The sequence below is a fragment of the Brienomyrus brachyistius genome, chromosome 21 (assembly GCF_023856365.1).
Source record: "Brienomyrus brachyistius isolate T26 chromosome 21, BBRACH_0.4, whole genome shotgun sequence".
In the NCBI taxonomy this organism is placed as follows: Eukaryota; Metazoa; Chordata; class Actinopteri; order Osteoglossiformes; family Mormyridae; genus Brienomyrus; species Brienomyrus brachyistius.
Genome location: NC_064553.1, coordinates 9,286,298 through 9,312,534, shown reverse-complemented (window position 1 = coordinate 9,312,534; position 26,237 = coordinate 9,286,298). Strand labels below are relative to the sequence as shown.

At 43.4% G+C, this 26,237-nt stretch overlaps 1 protein-coding gene and 1 long non-coding RNA gene across 20 annotated transcripts in view; both read right to left on the bottom strand.

Moving 5' to 3' along the window:
* Positions 1 to 7,348, bottom strand: part of LOC125716317 (discs large homolog 1-like protein) — a 110,242-nt gene extending 102,894 nt beyond the window's left edge. For 16 of the 19 annotated variants that reach the window (XM_048988451.1, XM_048988453.1, XM_048988452.1 and 13 more), the window contains exons 1-2: positions 6,554 to 7,346; positions 6,044 to 6,175 (exon numbers count right to left, since the gene is read on the bottom strand). In XM_048988451.1, coding sequence (XP_048844408.1) covers positions 6,044 to 6,175; positions 6,554 to 6,572 — 151 coding nt within the window. In that variant the 5' untranslated portion in view covers positions 6,573 to 7,346. Of the gene's footprint in view, positions 1 to 6,043; positions 6,176 to 6,553 lie in introns of all 19 variants that reach the window. The other 3 variants (XM_048988468.1, XM_048988470.1, XR_007384315.1) reach the window with 2 other exon arrangements.
* An 8,844-nt stretch (positions 7,349 to 16,192) lies between these two features.
* Positions 16,193 to 22,774, bottom strand: LOC125716261 (uncharacterized). Its single transcript, XR_007384291.1, has 3 exons — positions 22,755 to 22,774; positions 16,990 to 17,123; positions 16,193 to 16,905 (listed from the first exon to the last, which is right to left on the bottom strand). It is a non-coding gene; the product is annotated as an uncharacterized LOC125716261 (long non-coding RNA).
* Positions 22,775 to 26,237: the final 3,463 nt, after the last annotated feature.

Below are 26,237 nucleotides of genomic sequence, written 5' to 3'. Positions count from 1 at the left end.
CGCCGGAATGACATGACATTTGTAAAGTGGGATACATCAGCGGGAATTTTAAAGGGCACACTTCTCGTGAACCTTGCCCAAGCAGCCGAATCCTAATGCACATTTCTTATCAAATTGTAGGGATGCGCCACATGTTGTAGGGAAAGGAAGCAGCAGTCACCGTATTACAGAATCAAAAAAGGAGCCAGTTCCATACAGAGCAAGCATCCGAGACCAGGAATGCAACACCTGCTAAGCAGACTAACATCTGTGCGTCGGCAGTGCCTCAGTCAAAGACTCCATGCGATACCCAAACCGACATCTAAGCAGGCGGACTTGTCTCCAGGTGCCAACAGGGACCTTGCTTGTAGGACATAGATCAGAACTGAACCAAAATGTAAGAACCCCAAAGCAGTTCCACATGAGCATTCGGCTCAAGATTACAATACAAATAGCATAAATAGCCTGCAATGCACAGCAGGGCTTATAAACATCTTCATACTACAGTCTTCCCTCCTAATAACAAAAACACAAAATATTACCTTGTTTCCCTGTTTGGATACTATAACATGCAACTATGAAACTGCAATAGGCACAGAACCAAAAATGAAAAAAAAAAACGTGCCAACTGCCAATACATCAGTCATCAGTTTTCAACTCATATTTATTGATATACTATAAAATCTAAATCACAACTAAGTAATGACTCAGGACACTCACAGACATAGTCTCTGAAATCATCAGGTAAACACTGAGTTTTGTAAATAAAGCGAAAGGGTGTCCTTCGCACGTGGAACAGGCACATTTCAGATCACCTTGTTCTCAAGGGAGCGCCAAAGTACTATTTTCATCACGTACCATCTGAGAATTACTATATATAGTCTGAGCCATTGTAAAGAATAAGTGGAGCAAGAAGCCGTATTAACCCCACACAAAATGCGACTTTGAGATGAAAGCTACCAAGAGTGCTAGGCGTGCACAAGTGAGAAATAATCTGAACCTGTAGCTTACCCAACGTTAAGTTTACCATAATTTGAACAAAAAGCTTGGAGGTGAGGAGGAGATGGGTAGGAAAAAGAGGAAGGGTACCAGTTATGGAAGGGGGACATTGCTGTGATTCGTAGGGTAACGAAAACTTAGGAAACAGTATGATCCTTAGCAGATATTTAAGTGGACAATAAGCCCTTGAACCCAATAACCAACATCAGTTGCTCATCAGTTGCATCAGAAACTATCAAGGCCACATAATGTGACCCTCATGCTCCGAGCCAGGAAACCATGAGCCCTGGTAAAATGAGCCATCGCTTTATTCTGGTGTGGTCTGGGACCCAACAACTGCAGGCAAGAGAGGCCCTCCCTAAACCAGGCTACTGCAAATAGTCCACAAAACGTCCACTGTGCCTGGATTTCCCTTGTGTATCAAGGTAGGCAACAGTAACCATGGATCACAGAATCACTCTAGCCTGGCTTTTCTGGTGTTTTTCTGCTTCTTAATCTGATCTGCATAGACTAAGAAGTCATTAAATTAAATGCTGGACTGTGATCGCCTAAAGTCCTGTCCTTTTTAAAATTCTATTGCAAAACTAATATTTCCAAGATGCAAAAAAGCCACACATCTTTTTCTAGTGGACGTTTTTGATATGACATTAAATACGAGCTGAACAGCTGGAGAAATCAAAAACTCCTCGAACTGTAATTCTTCCAGGAAGATTTTTTTCCCTGAAATGCCCCTACAACCCACCTGAACAATGCTTTATTGCACAATAAATTCAAACCAAGAGTCTCACAAGTGGTAGACCTGCATATAAAATAAAAGGTATGCTATACTACATCAGAACACGAGCATCTGAAAGAATCCTTCCTAGATGGACACATGATTAGAGAGGGTTGGAACCCAACTTTAAGAACAGGACAAACCCTGCGTAAATTCTTTGGTTACCATTCTTATAAGTCTTACAATTGTGTGCCTGCAATGCCTCGAAATTATTCAAGAGAATTCGAAACCTAATGTAAAGTCTCAGCAGTCTCATGCAGAAAGTCTGCTAACTCGAGCACTTGTGAAGCGTCCATTTGCAAGCCATTCTGAGCAACACTGAGGCTTCGGGTGAAAAGAGGTGAACAGAACAGCAAAGGCAGCGGGGGCTGTCAACATCGCCATCCTGAGGCTGGATGCCAGCCAGCGGCGAACCAGCCATCGCCTCTCATTCTAAACAAAGATTCAACCGGCCATCCCCACAGTGGAGGGAAAAGTCACTCAATCACCAGTGAGGGATTTATAACCAAGTAATCATGTCAACGGAAGGATTATATTTCGTTTCTTGCTTGCCATACATATCTTTGAGCTGCAGAGATTGAAAACTGCCAGACAAGTCCAATACTTTTTTTTTTTACATGAGCGATATTCAAACACAAGCGATGGACGAGGTGGGGGCGGGGGGTGTGCTCGACACGAAGAAGTGCATACTTATGTCAGCTGAGACAAACACACAGCAAATGAGATTCTTCAGAATGTCTCATTGCATTGCACTGCATTAAATCAGTTCCCAACTAAAGCATGTGGACTGAGGTTCACACCAGAAAAACACCCCCCCCCCACCACCATCATCACTGCAGTGCCCTCCATGCCGAGTACAGAGGAAAATTCACACACTCACATCCATTCATCCTGACCATGACATGGTACACCACCTCCAACCGCATCTGTCTTCTCAGTCCCCTTAACGTCCATACCTTCCACACGTGGAGCAACAAACCAAGCCTAATGAGAAGTCTGTGTACAGCAATCTGGTTACATCATCCTGCAAACAAAAGGTTCCATCACACAACTTTTGCAGGTACATTATATTTCCAAGCCACAGGAGCCCACCATCACCCAGATTGTCTGCTATCGCTCTTCTGATTGGCTCTGTAGCCGATATCTACTATAGCCCACAAACACTTCTATTGTTCAGGCTGCCATTAGCTGTGAGAGAGCTCCCCAAGACAATAGGGTAATTTCAACAGCCTGCCAGATGCACACCAACAGTAACACTATCTAAGGTCTTGTCTCCTTTTGATGGGTCGAGCTGCTTATAAATAGAAAAATGCATTAATCAGAGTCGCATTTTGCATGCAAGTTGTACAGTCATGGCATGTCCTTTGCTTGTCTATAAAATTAGCCAACTAAGAATTAGGGCCGGGCGCTATCACATCGATATTATATTGTACATGTGCGATAATCACCAGGACTTCAGATGACAGGCGAAACATTTGGCCGTATGACAGCTTTTCAGTACTATACTTACATTTATTTATACCCACAATTTGTTAAGCAGATTAGTAGTGCATCTAAAATATTAATGAGATGCGTTTTGTGACACCCAAAAGTTAGTAATCTGTATAAACTTGCATATTTTTATGTTTATTAAATTTCTTTTGCAGAGCACACTGCATATTACTGTTCTGGTATACTATGGCTTGGTACACTTCAGTGCAATATGCACTGTAGTGGGCACACCACATATTACTGTTCTGGTATACTATGGCTTGGTAGACTTCAGTGCAATATGCACTGCAGTGGGCACACCGCATAATACTGTTCTAGTGTACTATGGGTTGGTATACTTCAGTGCGATAGGAACTGAAATGGTGGTGAAGAAAGAAACAGCTCAACAGCCACGATATCTATTAAAAGACAAGATCTTGTGGATAAGGTAAAAAGAAGTCAGTGGTGTGGGGTTACTTTTATAGTTTAAAGTCTGACACAGTTATTAAACATAAGGATGCTAAATTTATACTTATTAACAACTTTTGGGCATCATAAAATGCCTCATAAATATTTTGGGTATGCTACTACTCCGCCAAAGAAATTGTGACCGTAAACACACATCCATACACTAATGAAAAGATGGCATCTGGCCAAAAGCTTCACCCGTCATCTGAAGCCCTGAAAAATACTGCACATGTGCGATAATATTGATACATCGCCCAGCCCTACTAAAAATGTTTTACAAATTCCTCTTACTTTAGTTCGATTACCACATTCCATTCAAACTATTTAACTGGTGTACTTAAAATTCCACTCAACTTGTTCCTTTATTTACAAGAACAATGTCATACATCACAAAGCTCTGTTAAAATACAAATATTTCTGTAATGTTCAGCAATGCTCCCTATTTCACCTTATTCAATCAATTCAATCACGTGAAAATACTTCGACTCATATGACAAAACAAATGTACTGCCTGGCAAAGACAGACACGGCACTAATCTGCTTTGTGTAAACAGTGTAGAGAGACACTTCCACAATGATATATCGATCTGAACACAGAGTAGGAGAGAGGTAACTGGTTCAGATTTCAATCAGTGGTTATGCCGGGCAGGGGAACCACTTTCTGCCACATCAAGTCAATAAAATGCTTTGAGAAAAGCTGTGTTTAAAACACTTGGCATTCGGCCTGGAAACCTATACTTGTTAGAGGGCAAAAACTGACCCAGCCACCATTTCAAGCAGCACTGTAAAGTGAATGGATTAAATTTACAGCTTCAAGTTACCAAAAGACAAATGCTGAACACGAGTAAAGCCAGACAGAATCCCGTTCAATGATTCTGACACCCCTGTGTACTTTGGTTCTCATAATAATCATTGCAACTATATCTGGAAGAAGAACAAATTCCCATTTCAATTAAAATAGCACGACCTGATTTTAGTTAACACTTTGACAAGGACATATATAAAACCAACAATTACAAGACAACTATTAACAAATGTTCTCATATTACTGCAGTATACCTCTCAATCATTAAACCTTAACCATAAGAGTAAATAATCACAGGGATGTTTACCACACACACATTTATATATTCGTCCTCATTACAATATCAGCGACTTCAAGTTTACTACCATTGTTATTGCCATTATTATTAAAAGTAATGAATTTTTGTCTGTAATAACATTTCTCATGCCAAATGCACTACACAGTAAAATTAAAACAAAAAGTGGGTGATTAGAAGTAGAGTTTTGCTTTGACAAAGCAGACATTTATCATTGGACAGCTATGAATCCCATTTAGTTCAGCATGGTCTGTTTGCCAGAAAGCTGTCGTCTCCATCTGACAATTGTATGTTCCACTGAATCAGCTACAAACACGACAGGACTGAAACAGAAGGGAACAGACAATAACAGAAACAAACGATTCCACATTATGACGGTTTCAGGTTCCCTTTTGCAATGTGTCAATATGGAGGCATGTGTTAGTGAGAGACAGCTCACAATATTCAGGACAAACAAGTAATTCTGCGAACAGTGTCAGTCATGTACTCGTAGATATTCCATAAAACTGGAACATCTTTCAGGTGCTTAGGGTGAGTAGGAATCATTGAGAGTGAATTACCCACGGCTGCCATATTCTTTATTGGTCAAGAAAGACTAAACACAGGAAGGAAACACACCGCCTCTACAATTTCATATTTGATGTCTACATTTTACACATCTAAATGTGGTTCAAACTGTATTGGGTAATCTGTTCTGGATGAATTTACAGAGTACTTGGCGGGAGGGGGATCAATTCTCCCAGGAAATATCAAACTGGCCAAAATTTTTCATCACAGACAACTCTCCATGAGGATTCCTCCCTTTATTGGGGTTGTTGTTATGGTCCATAAATTCAAGGCAGTGAATTCTAAATTTAAAAGGACCAGCACAGATTTTCACATTCCTATGTGGCCCATATTGCCAAAAGATTGATGCACAGTGTAGTTGAGGGGCATCCCACCAGAAAACTTGAAGAAAGGTACACATTTTTTATTTTTTCAAACAATTTGCATAATTTATTATTCCTTATACTACCTTAAGCATACCGTATACCAAGGAAAGAAACAGACACAAATGCACATTGCAATTATCAAATATCTATAACCACAAAGTATTATGTAACAAGTCAAGGTCCATAAGTGCTAAAAAGTATAAGCAGGGGACCATTTAAAGGGACGCAGACACCACCAACATAAAAAAAGAACCAAAATTATCAACTATGAAGCGTAACCCCGCCCCAAAACCAGACGAAAGTGGAAGTAAAAAGTTTACCTATTAGAGCTTGGAAGAGGTTGCTCTGGAAGATGTCAATGACCCTGTCGACGGAGTGCCTGAGCTGCCGGTCCTCGGTCTGAGTGAGCTTCCTGCGGTACTCCTCCAGGAGCACCAGTGCCCGTTCTGCATCTGCGAGACGTCAACACCACGGTGTTTTTACTGCCAGCGCGCGCATCCCTGCAGCCTTTTCCCTTCATAACACACGTAAACCCGGTCTACGCTCACGCGCCAGCACAGTCTCCGCGCGGCGTTAGCGTTCACACACCGCCGCTCGAGGACGTTCCCTCCCTAGTCGCTCCGAAACTTGATTTCACGCCTCCCCGCCATCCCTCGCGCTGACACATGACCCCCCCATACTCTTATTAATTAACCAGTATTCTTGTTTTTATTCCTCCTCCCTCCCCTACACAGAGGCGAGTAAATCGGCAGCACATTTGTTAGGAAAAGTCACTCGCTGCAAGGCGGCGGAGGATAGTTAGACACAAGTTGGGGGGGGGGGACACTCACCTTTCTTACGCACCGGCATGTTTAGGCTAGCCAGCTAGCGGACTAGCTAGTAAGGCTGCGCTCGCTCGCTAGCCTGTTGAAATGTTCTCGCACCGGGCAAAACTCTTCCCTCGGCGACGGCGGGACACTTTCGCACGGCTCGGTTCGGCTGGGCGAACCGACGTCGGCTATCTCTCTCTCTTTCCCCCTCCCTCTCTTCCTCCAGCCGACAAGCCAAAGCCGCTCTTACTCTGACCCGAAGGAGCGCCAATCCGCGCTCCGGCGACTATATCCCCGGTGCCGCCGGAGAGAACCGCCTCCCGCGGTGGCCGCGGTTCAGGAACCGGACAGCGGACGCACGGTTACTCCTGGACTTTCAACGACGAACGTATCTGAATGACTGCAGAACTTTATATAAAAAAAGAAAGGTAGAAAAAAATAATGCAAAGGCTTACCACCTAAGTATATAATTTAGTATTCAGCCACTCAGAAGGAGGACTGAGTCATGCATAATTTAAATATGGGAAAATGTTGCTAATAGAATCGGTGGTGGCAAAGGTGTAGAAAGCGACCTGACCCAAAGAACCTGAAAAATAACAAATCCCGTCTTAGAGTGACATATGTAAAAGTTCAACGTGTATCCTCCGCAGCTTATTCTTCCACTTCCACGCGCCCCTTTCACTCACTCCGCTTCCCTCACTAATTGTTTATTTTTCTTTAAGTCAAACTTCGTTCCCTCTCTATTCTTTTTTTTCCTCCCCCTCCACCAGTGTATCAGAAATTCCAAACTTTCCACCAAAATGGCGACCTAGGACGGGAAACAATGTCACGTGACCGCGGTCCCCGTCCCCAGCCGTCCAATCAGGAGTGGGAAACGACGGCGAGCTACCTTTGATCAAAGGGCGGGGAAAGGTGAGACTTGGAGCTCCTTAAAGGAGCGGGGTGGGAGCGGAGCGAGGCGCGGCGATTAGGGCTCCGAGAGTCCGAGTGGTTGTCGGTATGCACGGTGAAAAACAGGCAAAGGCAAACAATTGTTTACGATCGGCTGGCATTACAAAAACTGGAATTTTAATTATTATTCGAACGTTAATGCTAAATAATGGCACAATAGTAACGTGAATAAAAATCCATCAGGTTATCCAATGTGCATTACTCAATTTAATAGTTTAAATATATAATAAAGTGACATCCAAGTGTAGATCGAACACAATAAGCTTTGCTTCGATGGCAAATGCAAACGACTAAATTATTGGTGCTGAGAGGCCAGGTTTAATTCAATGGATTAAGCAATATATTTTAGACAGATTAAATATCCTGTTTTGTTGAATAGCTTTAAAACCTACAGCAACAAATAATATCTGTTTGAGTTATTTTGAACGTGTTTCTCATAATGTCAATTTTGATGCCTGCAAGCATTCTTTTACTAGTCACCAATGTCTATTAATTTTTACAGCGAATTTTAAATATGTGATGATGGAGCTAATATAGAATCCAAATCTAACAGGTACTTCACAAATAATTCTTTAAACAGAATTCATATCGTGGATCATAATTTTCATCTGTTTGGCTTTCTTTTGTGTTACACGGAAGTAGAAAATAGCAATTCAAACTATCGACATTTCAATATAGGAGAATGTTCCCACGCTGTACTGGTGAAGGTTAAGGTCGATATTTATCACTGCGGCAATTTCGGTAAGGACTGTAATAGAAATTCAGAAATACTATAGGGGCTTTTTTAAACTTAAAATGAAAATCATTATTGTGTGATTCTTGCTTTTTAAAATACTTTTTAAAGCTTGAACCATTCCTGAATTTAGTAAATTGCATATTTTGATGCAGTAAGCTGTTGCCTTACACGTCCAGGGTTGGGGGTGGTCTGAATTCCGTTGCGTGTGCGAAGTTTGCATGTTCTCCCCGTGTCATTTGGGTTCTCTCTGTGTTCTCCAGTTCCTTCCAGCAGTTCAAAGACATGCGGTTAGGCTAATAGACGTTTCAATTGGTCATTATGTGTGTATGAGCCCTGTGATGGACTGGCTGCCCATCCAAGGTGTTGCCAGCTTTGTGTCCCATGCTGCCTGGTACAGGCTTCAGGCCTTCCCAGTTCCCAGTTCCCTGCTCTGTATAAGCGGATGGATGGATGGATGGATGGATGGGAAATTGCATTATTGATTATTCTTCGTCATTTCAATGATAAAGAATTTTTAAGCAGATATGAGCGTGATCTGACCAGACCTCACCTGTTGTAGTAACATAATACAAATACAAATCAAATCCTTAGCCAAAATAGCATATAGTATAGAAAAATTTTAAATTAGAGATTGCAATATAACCCCCCAAATAATGGGGAGCAATGAAACGTACAGCAGTAGTTGTATTGCAGTTTTTAGCACACTGAATAGATTTATGAACTTGTCCTTTTTGGAAGTGAAGGTATAGTCAACATTTTACTTTTGAGATTAATTTTATGGAGGGATTAATATCACAAAATGAAAATCAACACCTCAAATGGAGTATAGAGGTAAGGCTCTTCAGTATTAAAACTGCATGAATGAAATCTCTATCAAGAGAATGTTTTATTTCTCGTGTCAAAGGGAAATGCGAAGCTGTAAAAGGCGATTTATGGGACGACTAGTCATTTTTAATCCTTTATGAGACGAACAGCAGCAGTCGTTTAAGATTTAAGATGTTTGCTGCGCAGGTGCTATTCAAGTTAATGACCTTCTTAAATAACCGTTTACTCACCTTGATTGGGAAAGAATGTGTTTGGAGCATTAAGCATTTTGCCGTTGTTTTCCTTGCTATTGCCATTCTTGTGGAGAAACGACATCTTCAGTTAGAAAAGAAACAGTCCTATTTGAGTCATCGTCTTAAGAAAATGCATCTTGTGTTTTGTGTCAGTGCATGTAGGATATACCATGTTATAAATAAACTTCCCATATTATACAGCACTTATAGAGAGAAAAAGAGCAGAAACATAGTGGCCCAGATTACACAGCAGCCCAGCTACTGAAGGATATTTAAAGAAGGTCATGTTTTATGTATGCATATCTCATTCTGGGTAGCTGTGGCTCCCATTCAGTGTAGAATTAAAATGTAAGGCAGGTCTTTACTGTATCTGAAATCACTACAGGCCACACCCCCAAAAACCACATGACCTATTGGAATCATATAAAACATTATTTGTTGTCTCCTTGCATCTTTGCCTTTGTTTATATCCATCCATCATCTAAGCACTTATTATTGTAAGTGACTTGGGTGTTTGTCTCAGTAGTATCCTCAGATTTTATTTATCAGTGCAAAATTAAGCACACGACGTACATTCTAATATAGTGTACATTTAAATTATTACCGTTATATCTGTTAACATGCTTTGTCAGCTAATAAGGAAATTAGTCATTCGATCTAACAATAACATTTTACATTGGCCCTTTATTCAATGACCTGAGCAACATGGATCATTTTTCCACCACACAAAATGGCCATAATTCATGTTGGCGTGAGTTAACATACTCTATGTTTAGTGAAGTCACATGCCAGGGAATCTGTTTGAAATCATGAATTTAGCCACTGCAATAATGGCCTGGTACTCTCCGCGGCGCTGTCTCTGAACTGGCTAATTATGCCATATGCAAAGAGGTGAGTATTAGCGCACAACTCCTCCAGTGTGCTATATGCTGTCAGCTACCGGCTTCTTTCCTACAGGCTACATCAAGCAATGCAGCTTTCCTGGAGGACAGTGAGAGCTGTTTGCTTGATGCCGCCCACAGCCCTGCATGCGTACCCAGTCAACGGCCGTCCCTATACAGTATGCAGAGGCCTTCTAGAGGGAGAGAAACCCAGCCATCTCCCACACATAATGGAACACTAGACGGTTATCCCCAGTAGGGGGCACCCTTCTCTGACTGGTACACTAGCTGGCATCCCTTTTTTAACACAATCATAAACAAAAAGAAAAATATACAAGTGGCTTGCATGACATGTACTGCTGTTATTGTGTGGCAGAAAACATATCCCACTAATGTTTTTTTTTTTTTTAAATTATATATATATTTCAAATAACTGGCTAAACAATAAAAGATTTATTAAGTTAAATAATAACCTCAACCCTGTATTGGATAAGTAGTATGTACGAAGGACCCACAGTTGAATAATCAACTATGAGAAAGAAATATGTATTTTTCTTGGTTAATGCAGTCAAGTGTCACATCATTTTTATTAGCTATTAAAATCACAAATCTTCATTCAGAGATTTAATCTTTTTTTTTTTACTTGAATTTCCTTTGATGCAACAAAATGTAAAAGCTTGGTATATAAAAAACACAAAAGTTGTCAAATTAGAAATGAGGGTTTGCCTTGAGGTTACTCTCTAGCGTAACGCACTTGCGTTTCTGACTTGCCAGTGCGTTGGATAATATAATCTGTCCAGTACCGCCATTGTTTCCTGTTTTTGTCACATGTGCGTCGCTACAGTTCCTGAACTGGCCGATTATTGCTCACAGTTGTGGTGTCCTTGCTGCCCAGTTTACAGTGTTTCCCTTCACCTACACAAACAGTAGAGTTTAAGCCAGTTTAAGGAAATACTCAATGGCCTTTTTACTAAGTGGCTGGGGTTCGCCAGTTAGAGAGTAAATGTACACCAATCAGCCATGACATTAAAACCACTGATAGGTGAAGTGAATAACATTGATTGTTTCATTACAATGGCACTTGTCATGGGTACCATTATATATTAGGTAAGTGAACAGTCAGTTCTTGAACTTGATATGTGAGAAGTAGGGAAAATGGGCAAGTATAAGGATATGAATGACAAGGGCCAAATTGTGATGGCTAGATGACTGGGTCAGAGCATCTCCAAAATGACAGGCCTTGTGGGGTGTTCCCAGTACACAGTGGTCAGTATCTACCAAAAGTGGTCCAAGGAAGGGCAACCGGTGAACCGGCGGCAGGGTCATGGGTGCCCTGGGCTCACTGATGTATGTGGGGAGTGAAGACTAACCCTTTTGGTCTGATCCCACAGGAGAGCTACTGTACCACGAATTGCTGACGATGTTCATTCTGGATGATACAAAGGTGTCAGAACACACAATGAATTGCTGTGCATGGCGTTATATAGCTGCAGAATGGACAGAGTGCCCATGCTGATGTCTGTACTTTGATGGTACTTTCTGGGATTTGAACCCACACCCGTTGCTTTCGTAGCACAATGCTCTACTTGTTGAGGTATGGGGGCGAATTTCTTTTCATTGTCTTACAAATTCCCACCCAAACATGTGAACACATCCTCTTATTTCAGCCCACATTTAAGCACAGACAGATGCTGAGGATCAGGCTCAGCCTCATGGATGAAGCAGGAGCCTCTCAACTCTCATGGCAGTTCATGAGCTCTGGGAACAAATCATAAGCGAACAGGGAAATTAGTCAAGAAAAACTCAATTATCAAAGGAAAGCTCATTCAGGGGAGCTTTTTAGGTTATTTACAGCCTTATGGGGGCATGATACCAATTTTACATTGAACCCGCAGGAGACAACATACAGATCAAGCTAGCAAACCGTCACCATATACATTAGCTTCAAAATCGCTGCCTGCCCTATGCGGTCTTTCTCAATGGCACAAATTATGTTCATTACAACGCATTGCATCATCCCCAGAAAAATGACATTCTTTTTACATCAGCCTAATTCGTGTTCTGCTTAATTGTATCCCATGAACGCAGCAGCCCAATGGTCACAGTCGCGCCATTTTGCACACTCAAGCTCAGCTCACCCCAGACCTCAGCATTAGCATCTGCTCCTGAATAAACACAGGGAAGATTCAAATGACTAAGTCACTACAAAGGAAATTTACATTAAGGCAAGAAGCATGAATAAACATTCTGCCACAACACCGAAAGGCAGACTAAAGGCTTTGAATTACGTAACAAGTCTCATAATGATGATAATGCCAGTAACACTGCTCCATGTTCCCTGAATGCGCTTAACGTTGCACTTCCTTTTGATGTGAATAGTTTTTTTTTATATTCTACTGCTCCCATACCGCTTACACTTGTACCTGGGCTTTCATGGGAAGTTCAGCCTATAGCTGCACTTATGCCCAGTCGATTCCTTGAGAGCGTGAATGTCTGCAACACCCTGTTTGTCTCACTTCTGTGTCGCTTCGGACAAAACCCTCTGCTACTTAAAATGAACCCAAATGTAGAGGTCTCAGTGATTCATAGCACTTAATCCTGGCTTTTTACACAGAAACAGGACGGACTCGATTCTGTAGCAGACAAGGTCAAGCAGCTCAAGGTGGGCTCAGTTGTCTCTCAGGTACAGAGCATGACATAAAAGATTTAATCTTATGGAGTAATACTGTTTGGGGGGGTTGTTTTAATGTACTTATGATGTAAAGCAGGATTTGCTTTGTACCATCTGGCTGATCGGAATACCGTAAAGCCACACCCGTGCCGTCGTCCCTTCTGCTGTCGGGATCTACACCAGATCACACGGAAATCCCTAGCGCCACAAGCAGAAACTTGTGACGCGTCCCTGGCCCTGCGCAGAGACGCCTGACGCAACCAAACACTCTTCACACTGGACAGGGGGCCAATCTGCTTTGGGCCACTAGGCGTGGTCCCTTCGAGCAGAGAGCGGAGCTGACCAATCAGCTCGCTCTGAGCCGAGAGCCCCAGTCACATGGGCTAGATGCATGACTACAGGACGCAAAGCCACTGATGGCAAAGAGAACGTGCGCTAACTGCAGCTTCCGTCGTAAAAGCCGGGCAGTGCCTCCCAGAGCTGTTCACCTTCAAGTTACAAAAGGCTGTGCCGTGGACCAGCTAAGAATGCAATGCCTTGCTGCGTAGAAAAAAAAAATCAGATATAAATCCACAAAAAATTAGATTAAGAATTCCAATAGCCCCAACAGTGATAGGATTATGTTGGCTGTGTTTTAATATCTCACTGATTGTTGTCAGAGGGGTTTTTAACCAAAAAAAAACTCCACCCAGATCGACGCCCATAAATAGCACAAGTAACTCATAGTTTCTGTGACAGCTGTATACATCACCCCCAGCACTTCCTCTTTGGATATCCTGGGGCCTGTTCACTGTTAGCCAATCAGCACCTAGCATGATGTCCCTCAGAGAAAGTTACTGAGCGTGCAAAAGAACACAGGAAGTGCAAAATCTTATAAATAATGACATGGACTTTGACGTGATTTATTTTTATTTAAATTTTTTCACTCTGTGATAATAAATCAAAACAGATTGTTATTAGTTGCAATATGAAAGCTTTAAATATTTGCAAACAAGCCCTTGAGGAATGACAGTGAAATGAGTATAAGAAGCATAATCAGTGTTGCGGAGAGCGTCCAAAGAAACCTTTTTACAATTTTTTTTAATGGCTCATTCGTTGACAGTCTTTGTTTAGTCTGTGTCCGGTCTGGTCCATCACCGTTGCTAATGTGACCAAAACAGAAAGCCACAGTGGGTGGCCAGTGCATTCCATCAGGCTGCAGGTCACGCTGCACTTCCTGTAGGTGACTTTGGTTCTGTAGTCTGGGTGGCCAACACCCATTACAAGACCATCACATTATAATTAGCACTGCATTACAAGACCATATATAGATACACAGAGACCAGACAAGTAAGTCGACCAACTGGAAAATTAAGACATCACTGGGGTGACGCCTTTAGCCCCCCTCAAGTAAATACGATGCACAGAAGTACCAGAATGAAGGTATGGTCTAAAAACGAACTGCTTCTCCAGTGCCTGGTGGGCGAGAGCCCGGATGTATCCCCTTGACCTGCTCGTTTTTGTCTCCTCGTCCTGGAGAATCACAGCGTGGCAGCAGTGTGATGCATCAATGCCCGTGCACTCCAACCATCAGACAGATGGCTGCTTGCAGAGGCATCCTCCCACTCACGGCCTCAGCGTCTGCAGGTCCGGACCTCCCTAATGGGTCCTTGTGAGGGGCGAGTTTTTTTAATCCAACGAGGGGGTGTTCTACACTAAGGTGGTGGGGTGGGTTAACACCTTGACGCGTTGTGTTGACTACCAAGACTGAATTAAAATTGGCTGGAGTCAGCTCAGTGATACTTTTGTTATACAGTTTATTGAATGTTGAACGTTGCTTTTGGTGTGCTCCTGTGGGACACACACAGAACTGCAGTACTATTCTAATAAATTATTTAATACACCACATAAATACCATTGGTGTGTAGAATCTGTCACATCCAAATGTATTTCGAGGCTTTTAGCTTTTTGCTGGTCAGTCTCCTGTTTTATTTTCTGTTTCCTCATATTTCGTTATGCATTCTCATACGGCAGATGACATGCACAGCATCCTACCATCCTTAGCCCCGATTATCGTCGCATAAGGAGTGAAAGCAGCATTTCTTAAGTGTCATATTGTACTAGGCTATACTTTAATCCGGGCAGCTTTTGAGAGACTACAAAAGATGGTGCTTCAAAACCAATGGCATTCGGTTCTGCACACGGTATAAACAGGGAGCCACTGAAAGCCAGGCTTCAGCATGCAGTCTCTCCCCAGGTTACGATGTGGTTACGTTCCAACAAACCTATCGCAAGTGGAAAACATATTTTGACACAGTACGCCTAACCTAACGAAGAACATAGCATAGCCTATAACCTACGTCAAACATGCTTAGAACACTTACATTAGCCTACAGTTGGGCAAAATTATTGTCATAAAGCCTAATTTATTTCTTTAAAGGTGTCGAATATCTCGTGTGATATTGAATAACGCACTGAAAATGAAAAACATTTACGCATCGTAAAAGTCAAAATGTCGTAGCATGGACCACCGTAACCCAGGCAATGTCTGTAATTGCTACATCTGTGCGACGCTGGAAGTCAGTTTGGTCAGTGTGTTTCCCTGATTCTATCTTTAGGTTGATGCTCAGGCACAATAAATGTTTTTCGATAAATGTCTGGGCGCTGAGCTCATTGTCGAACACAAACCTGTATTATAGTCCGCCTAACCTAAATGGACAAGTGAGAATTTACCCATATAGACACATTCACTGCGGAAAATAAAGGCTTCTCACATCAGTTCTTCGGAAATGACAAACCGACTTATTGTAAACAGCTCTCAGTTACCGAATGTTAGCATTCTGACTTGTTTTCATTCCACAGAGATGCTCCCAACAGACAAAGCTTTTATTATGATGAGCTCTGCCCCTGTCGTTTGTGAATTTGTGCGTGGGGTGTACCAGAACTAGGCACTTCGAAAGCGGGAACAACAGTCATTTGTCGCAGCATGCAGCAGGAACTACGCTGCCAGTCGATTCATTCCTTTTTCCTTTAAGGAAGGTTAGTGTTTGGCCAGCCAAAATATGCCAATGCAAGGATAGTGACTGTGAGACCTGGGGATTCTCTGTCTCGCCTCTACTGTCTCATGCTCCCCAGCGCCTTCAATAGGATAATCAGGGATCAGCAACCTATCGGCCCCCTCCAGATGGACCCAAATGAAATCTGCAGACAAAAACGCACCATGTTGTAATCGTCTTACTAGACCACAATTTTAGATCTTTGGCTGGGGGCTCAGCCAAACATTTATGATAAAGAAAGTTTATCTATTGGTCCTACCAATAAAGTAGGAGGGAGTTATATTGGGGGAACACATAGTCACGTCTGGCTAGTTACACCCGGTGTCACGGGTCGTGGGCAGCGATCGCGAGCAGAGCGGCGATCGTGCGGGCAAGGAGCAGGCAAGGCAAACAGAGTACGGGGTAGAAGGGGATTTAATAAGGGCAAGGCAGGACAGGACATGGGCACCGACAACATCAATGACAGACAAAGCAAACTGGGGAGACCAGGACTTAAATACACAAGACTGAATGACAGCAAACGGAAACAGCTGGGTACAATTCGGGAAACACACGTGGGTAAGCAGGGGGCGTGGCACACAGGAGGAGCGGACGAGCCGGGCGTGACACCCGGCCTCCTCTCTCCTTACCCCCCGGCTCCACAAAAACATAAACACTCATGTTGCATGCATGCAGGGTTACACGTCAGTTTATCAGTTGAAGGCGCCAAAGTGGAATCCAAATATAAAAGGCAGGGTATATTAAACAGGAAATGAAAAACAAAATGCAAAATAAAATAGCTGTAAATGTAGGTATGGATTATTTACTGGGGATGGCGTGGTGATTCAGGGCATGGAACCAGTACATCACATCTGTGAGTCTCCACCCGTTACTCCGGTTTCTTCCAAAAACATGTGGTTAGGTAAACTGGCATCTCTAAGTTGTCCGGCGGGTGTGACTGTGTGTGTATGTGTGTGTCCTGTAGTGGACCGGCATCCCTCCAGGGGACTCCTGTGCTCTGGACTTCCTGGGTGGAGCCTCTCGGCCCGCTGTGAATAAGCGCTGAGTGAAGAATGAATGATGGATTATTTGCTAAATGTCATCCAACAATATTTACCGATATTTGAATTTCCTGTGCTGAAATACCTGTCCGGCGCTGCCCCATGAATATTTAATTCATCCATCCGCCAAAGCTGTTTATCTCATCCAACGTCAGAGTCTGTATGACTGGAGTTCTTCCCTGACAGCCTTCGCCGTCAACCTCACGCGTTGATCGTGCCCTATAATAAAATCTGAGTTATTCCACATTTAACCACTCAATAGTCTGCATAGAGTGAACATGACTTGCTTCCTGGCTGCCCCCACTGGCCCCCAGTGCACGGCCAGTTCTTATTGTGATGTAGCTCCTTTGCCTTTCTGCCTTGAAATCTCATCACTGTTAGACCCATGAAATCACATGTTTGGATTAATCGGTCGGGTCCTTATGAAGACAAAAAGCACAGATTGGTGTTACAAAGCACATTGTGGGTCAGGGAATGCAAAGGACCAAAGTGCCAGTATTGCAAAACACAAATAAAAAGAGTTTTTTAAAATACAGTCCTAACGTTTTCCTTGCTATATTAAATCTGCATGCACTTGACCTTCACACCAGAGGTGGTCCCAGGCAGCGAAAGCAACATCACAAATACATTGACAGTGTATGGGTGGCCTAACTTGTAGAACCTCAATTACATCCTTCTCTAGGTAGGACTAGCAGACTGCTAACCACCTGCTTGCATTTTTTGTGTTTACAAGTTAAACATGAAGTGTTTTTTTTCCGGGGAGGGGCAAAAGAGGTCCCACAGAGAACAAAAAAAATCACATTGCAGTCATTTTGTAATATTATCTAATGACAAATACATTTTGTGCTTAGATCTCGTGTAAAATATGCATTATTTTTTGAGAGATCACACACAAACAGCTTCCTCACCCATAGATATATGCATAGGTAATTAGGAAAAATTTCAGTCTTCAGTCTTCATTCATTTATTGTCTGATATGAGGCCAAATTACAGAGGCAGCAGTCTGAGAAAGGATGCCCACACCTCCCTCTCCCCAGCCACTTTCTCCAGTTCTTCCTGGGGAACACCAAGGCGTTCCCAGGCCAGCTGAGAGATACACTATATGGACAAATGTATTGGGGCACCTGGCCATTACACCTACAGGAACTTTTATGACATCCCATTTAAATCCATAGTCTCATAGACGTTTGATGGGGTTGAGGTCAGGGTTCTGTACGGGCCGGTCAAGTTCTTCCACACCAAACTCATCCAACCGTGTCTGTATGGACCTTGCTTTGTGCACTGGGGCACAGTCATGCTGGAACAGAAAAGGTCCGTCCCCAAACTGTTCCGACAAAGTTGGAAACATAGAATTGTCCAAAATGTCTTGGTATTCTGAAGCATTAAGAGTTCCCTTCACTGGAACTAAGGGGTCTAGCCCCACTCCTGAAAAACACCCCCATACCATTATCTCTCCCCCACCAAACTTTACAGTTGGCACAATGCAGTCAGGCAGGTAACGTTCTCCTGGCATCTGCCAAACCCAGACTCATTCATCAGACAGCCAGACAGAGAAGCGTGATTCGTCACTCCACAGAACACGTTTCCACTGCTCCAGAGTCCAGTGGCAGTGTGCTTTACACCACTCCATCTAACGCTTGGCATCGCGCTTGGTGATGGTGCAGCTTTTCAGCGATAGAAGCCCATTCCACGAAACTTACGGTGCATAGTTTTGTGCTGGGGTTAATGCCAGAGGAAGTCTGGAACTCTGCAGTTACTGAGTCAATAGAACAATGGCATCAGCACTCGGTTACCCCGCTCTGTTACTTTACGTGGTTTCAGTCCACCGAGGCTCCTGCCTTCGATTGCCACCTGATCTGTGCACCCAAACCCCACAGTCCCCCTGCAGTTGGTGGCCATGTACTTGCTATGGGTTATGGCCACCAGGTGCTCCCCAGCAAGCCCCCCCCCCCCCCCCCCAAACCCAGGCCTGGCTCCAGGACGGGGCCCAGGTCCCCCCAATCCAGGCAGGCTAACATTGTTCTTGCTGTTACTATTTATGGGGGTCTTTGTCAATCGCACTTCATCTGTCCACTCACCTAAGACCACCAGGGACAAAAGCCCCCAATAACATCCCTCCTAGGATGGCAGACCCTTTACATGATGTCTGCAGAAAACACTTCTCTAATGACATTAAAAGAGGATTCCTCCACTCCAGAGAGCTCTCTGCCATTTCCATACAGCTTTATATGTACTTCAATCTCTAATCAGTACTGGCTGTTTACAGATTTATAAGGACATTTATATGTACATTTTCATGACAGGGGGTTTCAAACGAGTTCTTGTTAAGACGCCCAGATCAGTATTTTGCTAACAGCTCTCAAAAGCCCGGTTGAGGATAAACTTCAACACAATTGATTCCAGAAATGCATAAATATGCACAAATGTGACACAGCAGGAGAGACCTCCAGCAATGGTGAGTTGCACTAAAAACTCCCCCCCTTAACTTTTTTACTGTGAAGTCCAGCAAGGCAAGATTACTGGTTCCAGCCAGTTCAGGCCATCAGAAAATCCATTGCTAGGGAATCAGTATCAAGGTCATGTTCGGATCAAAACAAATGTACCATTTCACAGTATCCAGCTTGTACCACGCTTCACAAAATAAATATAAACTCAACGGCAGTTTCTATACGTAGTTTTTTTTTTTGGTAAATAGGCTCCGGTAATGCCACATCCCCCCGCAGACGTGACCTAGACGTCGCCTGTCATGAGGGCTGCATCAGCACATCCCGGGGAGACAGACTTGTAAAATGCTCAGGGACGAGAAAGCGAAGCTGCACTTAATCACAGACAGCAGAGAGGCACAGACAGTTAGTCACCTACGGCAACCGTTTCTCCTCAAAGGCTGCCCCGCTCTGACAGACTCTGGCACCAGCTGAAATATTTACCGCCCTGCTACATTAATTTAAGCATAACACTGCGCATTCATTAAAAGACTAGAAAACAAACAAAAGCAGTCAGGCCAGTAATTCTGCAGGGAATGCCAACATGTGACAATGCAAAAAAAAAAAAAAACGTGTTTACGTTTATCCTCGTTGATTAGACGTTCCGCAAAAGGGGCTCCTTCCCCTTTGAACAGCCGCTAATATCATTAACATGGGAGTAGCTGGGCATCTTCACCTTAGCCCAAAAACAGCGCATCACTCAGTCTTATTCAGATGTGCTAGATTACGTCCAGGTTCTGTGATGTTCCAAAGCAGCAGGGAGTCCCATTCCTTTCAGATGAGAAAATATGAGGTGTTAGCTTTTGAAATAAATTGAACCATCTGTGTGTGTGTGTGTGTGTTTGTAGGGGGGGCTGTATGTATTACATTGTAGGGACCAAATGTCCCCACAATATGTTAAAAACCTGTGATTTTGACCCTACGGGGACACAAAGGGAAACTCAGTTTTATAAAAATGCAAATCAAAAAACTAAAAATTGTATTTTGATTGGTTATGTACGGTTAAGGTTGGGGCTGAGTGGGGGTTAAGCTTGTCACAACTGGGATTACGGTTATGTCCATAGAAATGAATGGAGAGTCCCCATTAAGATACAGATACCTAATCTGTGTGTGTGTGTGTGTGTGTGTGTGTGTGTGTGTGTGTTTGCACAGGTTTCTCCCAGGTGCTGTAGCTTTACTCACACTACCCTAAAACATGCAGTTAAAGGACCCTAAATAACCAGGGTGCCCTCTGCTCTAGTTTTGGGCTCATTGTGTCCCCAGGATAAATGGTTATGGATGGATGGATGGATTGAAAAAAAATCATTTTACTCCCAATATGGGAAAAGATGCAACAGAAAAGTGCCCAATGTGAGGATTTGGCTCAGTTTCCGTTTGAATGACAGCTTTTTGTCTTCGCTGTAATGAGAAACAAACAAAAAAACCTCTTTAGTGCATTTGGCAGTCGCGACACACACTTTACACGACAGCCAGCTCCATGAAGCACTGAAAGCCAGTACAGAGGCTGCAATAAAACTGGGCCAATAACTCATCTTTATCTCACCTGTCAGCCTCTACTGCTAGAGAAGAAAGAGTTTAGCTCTCAGTCCAGGGAGCCCAGGAGGGGCTGTGGAGAGTAAGTCGACAATCTGTGCTGCACTCCAGATTGGAGCAAATCACTGTCTCTCTAGCCGAGTGCAAATAAGGGCTAATAAGGGTCATATCAGGCTCCTTGACCCTTTTCATCCACACGTCTGAGAGTCTCCAGTCTCTTCTGTGAGAGCATGGGGGCAGAGCGGGGGATCTATCAATCAATCAATCAATCAATCAATCTATCTATCTATCTATCTATCTATCTATCTATCTATCTATCTATCTATCTATCTATCTATCTATCTATCTATCTATCATCTATGATTCAAACAGCTTTCTATCTATATATCTATCTATCTATGGTTCAAACAACATTCTATCTATCTATCTATCTATCTATGGTTCAAACAACATTCTATCTATCTATCTATCTATCTATCTATCTATCTATCTATCTATCTATCTATCTATCTATCTATCTATCTATCTATCTATCTATCTATCTCAGTGTCCCATCTCCATGCCTGTGGGATGAGGCCCAGGGACCTGAGGATAAAAAGATGTTCCTTGTCTTCTCGGTTTGGCTCCGTGGCACGACGTTGGCCAGCCGCCGCACCCTCGCCGCCGGGCCACACAGTGGGCGCTTGGTGTCAAGCGGCTGGCGACAGAGGCGGGCGACCAGAGAGAGGGAGACAAAAGAAAGCCGTTCGGGGAGCTACTTGGCAGTCAGGCGTGGTCGCCACCCAGGGAAACACACAACAGCTCTTTGTGCTGCTCTGAGTCTCCTCCAAGGAATGGGGGTCATTCAGTGGGAGCAACCGACTCACTATGCTCCGCCCATTGTTTACATCCACCCCCCTCCCCCACCTGCCGCCCACAATTTCTAAAGACACCCATTGGTACCAACACCCCCCCCCCCAAAACTTGGCCTACCCAGGATTCCAGCTCCAAGACACACAGTGTTTATGTCTCCGCTTGTGATAGCTACGGGAATTATAACTCTCCCAGTGCCTGTCACCCCCATGTCATACAGCTTGTAAGTGCCATTAGCCCGTAATCCCCAACCTACATCACTCATTCACATTCCATATCACGTTTTTCATTATACATTCATGCAATGAGACATTTTGTCGAGGACCTAATCCCTATGGAAAGTACGTAAGGGCTTTAATTTGATTTTATGGTATTTATTGTGTCTAATGGTAAACCATGAATGTCCCCATAATATATATACTGTGTAATGATTTTATTTATAAGCTAATTCTAATACTTTATGGCCTGGCGCTATGGACACTGTTGACTTTTTCAGGAGCACTAACGCACTTTACTTGGAACAGTGATACCCAAGGGTCCAGTGCAGTTAGGAGAGTGAGTCTCAGCCTTTGAAATGTTCCTTTCCCCCAGTACTGTTGGGCATTTCAGGTCCAGTAAGTACAAATCCAGACCAGAAATTTGTTTCTACCAACCAGTTGAGTCCTCTGTGGCCACTACTGTTTATACTCAAATAGTCGATAGAAACAATATCCTGGTCTGGATTTGTACTTGCCGGACCTGAAATGCCGTGCCCAACACTCTCCCCCAGCAGTCTCCACATCGGAGTCTGACAGAGCCACTGAAATCATCTTTGAACCACAGTCCACGGTGAGGCGCCTGTTCCCTGGACAAGATAAGGAGAATCTCCATTGGCTGTCTATGGGCTGGCAGATGACAGGATCCCACAAGGGACTTTAAAGAAGGCGTGGCCTTAAATGGAGGCCCAAGCATGACGTCGTTAATCCGATGAATTCTTACTCACATTTTCGGCGGGTCATCGATTCCAACCCCTGTAAATAAGGAGTCCTCTGCTTACTGCATCATTAACCAATGCTGACCTAGAAAAAGGGCAAAGCAGGACCTCAAATGCAAATGATCTCTGTACAAAAGAGCCAAAGGCCAGATGCAGATTGACACCAATGCAGTTTTACTGATACTGAGTCACTACAGCAGTCACGCAGTCCTTCCTGAAATCATAACAGAAATCTTCTGTTCTGTACTTCCTTAGCCTCTGAACGGGTTGATAGGTTATTAAAAACTAAAATTTTATGTCGCTTCCCAAAATAACAGAAAGCACAAATCAAATGAAGTCGTGGTGACATTTGAGCAAAATAATATTTGGACTAAATGTCAAGCCTTTTGTTTTTTATTGATGGGAACGACACCGATCCTATCAGCTCAGGTGAATCATTTTCGTAATAATATGGCCGCTTGAAAGCAGTTAACGAAGATTCGGCTGATTATGCCGCTTCGTTGGGATTGTGCAAAAAATAATGCCTCCCTCTTCGTAGAACACTGAGCACAACAGACTGCGAAATTATTCCTGAAGTACCTTTAAAATACGGGAAGGACGAAAGTACAGTTCGAATGTATCGCTATGCTGACACCTGGTGGACAAAAGCGTTTAGTGCAGCCATTCATTATATCGAGAGAGACACAATAATATATTAAAGGTTGGTTCGGCATTATGAATATAGTCACCTTTTTGCACAATAAATAGATTGTCCGTTATCGATCAAGTAAGCTGGACTAGGTTCAATGAAAACGCACCTATGCTTCTATGATCTCAGTAGATAGTAACGTAGGCCTGTATGTAAATCATAGTAGCGCCCACATCAAATAGCCTGCCTAAATAAATAGTTATGTGAAATGACAATAACGCAAATATTGCACGTTTAAGATGACAGATTTTATTGTCAAGGACAGTAACGTTCTAATGCAATATTCATGACAGCACCTGCTGCGGGGAGAAAATACCCTAACTGCAATGGCGAGCCGGCATTACGCCAGCAGCGTCCGCCCCGCAGTCCGGAGACAAAGCAGCATCTGTCATATGCGCGCATTGCCGCGCTCGCTGCACCACCTGTCAATTATAACTACGATGCCTGTTTCTGGATGTGTGCTGCTATTCCTGTTCCGACGGCAGAAAATATAATTTATACACCATTATTCTTTTTAAGGGCTTCCGACGTTGGAGAAAAGGATATTATGAAAATAATCGAGAGGTATACTTTAATAGTTTTGCACTAGTGTTTCATGTTTGTAATCACTTGCAAGTTTCCACGGGGTCGCTTTGTCTTCTGTAGTCTATTTACTGAAAAATATTTATACTGTCTGCAGTGATCCCTGGGCCGTAGGCGGAGCGGCGCCCCCCGCAGGTTGACTGCCGATGTGCAGATGACGGCTGCGATTCCCTCGCACGGAAGAGGGATCACAGAGCCTCCGCACAAGGCCATGCTTGTCGTGCATGCTGCAATTTATTTATTTTTTTTCTTAATTCTTGGATTATTCAACGCTTCAACAACACTTCACGTTAAAAATTAAGGAGGAGGCTCGTTCGTGATAGTGTTTTCCGGGGGCATTATTATTAAGAGTCACTGTAGTTAAAAAAAATACAGGTTCATATTTTATTGTGTTTTCATCCTGTGCCTGAAGGGAGTTGGGAGGGAGCAAAACGTGGGTCGTCTGGGGGTCCCTGTGGATCGGATTGAGAAACACTGCCTTAAGGAAGCTGAACATTGGAAGGTCATGCAGTCCTCAGTGTCAGACACAGCAGGGAGCATCAGGATGTGGTCTGTCTTCCTGATGCAACAGGGTGGGTAGGCCAGTAGCAGTTCGGTGGGTCCCCCCTAGACCCAAATCATATTGGTCTGTACCCCCCTGCCCCCAGTTTAAGCCGACACAGTCCCTTTAAACTGCTTAGGCTGTCTCAGGCCTGATGGAAACGTGTGATATTTTGACAAGACGTTCACAGTTGACTGGCTGTACATCTGATTTCGACTCCGCGCTCTAAGAGACGCCCCACCGCCCATGGGAGAGAGGCAGGAGCCTGGTATGTGACCCAAGTGGACAGATTAAATAGATTCTGCTGGTCTGTTCAGGGAGCACCGCTGAATAGACTTAAGCTTCCTGGCATTTTTACATGCGATTCTTCTTCAATTAAGCAATTGAAATCACTAATTGAATCACTTAAAAAATGTCAGTTAACTTTCATACACAATTAAAATTCAGCCTTTACGTGATACACCCCCCATGAGACCCTGGCCAGTTCAAGAATGGACAGATTGATGAATGGATGGATAGAAACTTTATTGGAAGCACAAGCAAAATTTGTCATGATTCAGATTTCTTACATTTTCAAATAAACGCTCAGTTTAAACTGCATAGGAATTCTAAAACAAAGGATTTCACAGACAAAAACCCTTTAATTCAAAAATGGGCCAAACGTTTCCCCCCCCCAACATTAATCAAAACATGATCCAGATTCCACAGCATCACAGGAATCACTGATCGGACGCGGCAGACAGAGGCAACAGACAGTGTTTAGTGACAGCTGGCAGATTTCTGGCTGGCGATCCGATGCGACCGGACGGGTTTGGCATGCGAGTGCCGCCCTCACGCATGCCTCTTTCCCAGTAATGTGCCATAAATACTTTATGTTGTCGCTTATTACCCAGTCGTTCACACTTTTTACACTCAAGTGACGGCTTAATTCGCGCAACCTTTAGAGTCTCAAACAAGGCCGCAACACCATTCAACTAAAACATTTCTAAAACATTACACATAGAGACATTAGTTGCTTCCTATGGGAGCTTGCCATGAACTATTTTTCAGAAAGAATTAAATAATTCATTCTTAACTGCGCGGCGAGAAAGAGAGGAGACGACTGAACTCCCAAGGCTGGGCCTTGTTCTCCGCTCACTGTCACTCTGCATAATCACCATGGCGATATTCGATGACAGTCAGCACATCTGAATGGCACACGTCATACCTGACCCAGTAGATTGTCTGTCTCTCTGGACTGAGCCCTGACCTCTTTCTCTGTGTTCAGTTAAATGGTGAACAGCTGAGTGGAGAGTCTGTCAAAACTGAGAGGTGGGCCCCCCATCACCTACTTCAGAAACTGCCTACATATAGTCAGATGCTGCAAACAACAGCTGCCCATAGTCAGTACTGTGACCTTGTATCATTTATGGATGTTATAATGTCCCAGAACACTCCACTGGATAAGCAATTAGGGATGGATGAATGGATAGATGGAAGGATGGATGGATGAAGGGATGAATGGATGGATGATGGAAGGATGGATGGAAGGATGAATGAATGGATGATGGAAGGATGAATGGAAGGATAGATGGATGCAACCAATAATTAATGTGGCACTACATTACACTTAGACAATATTTCCCAGAGTGAGTTCATTTCTGTTGGTTTTGTGGCCCCTCCATGGTCTGACAGGTGCTGG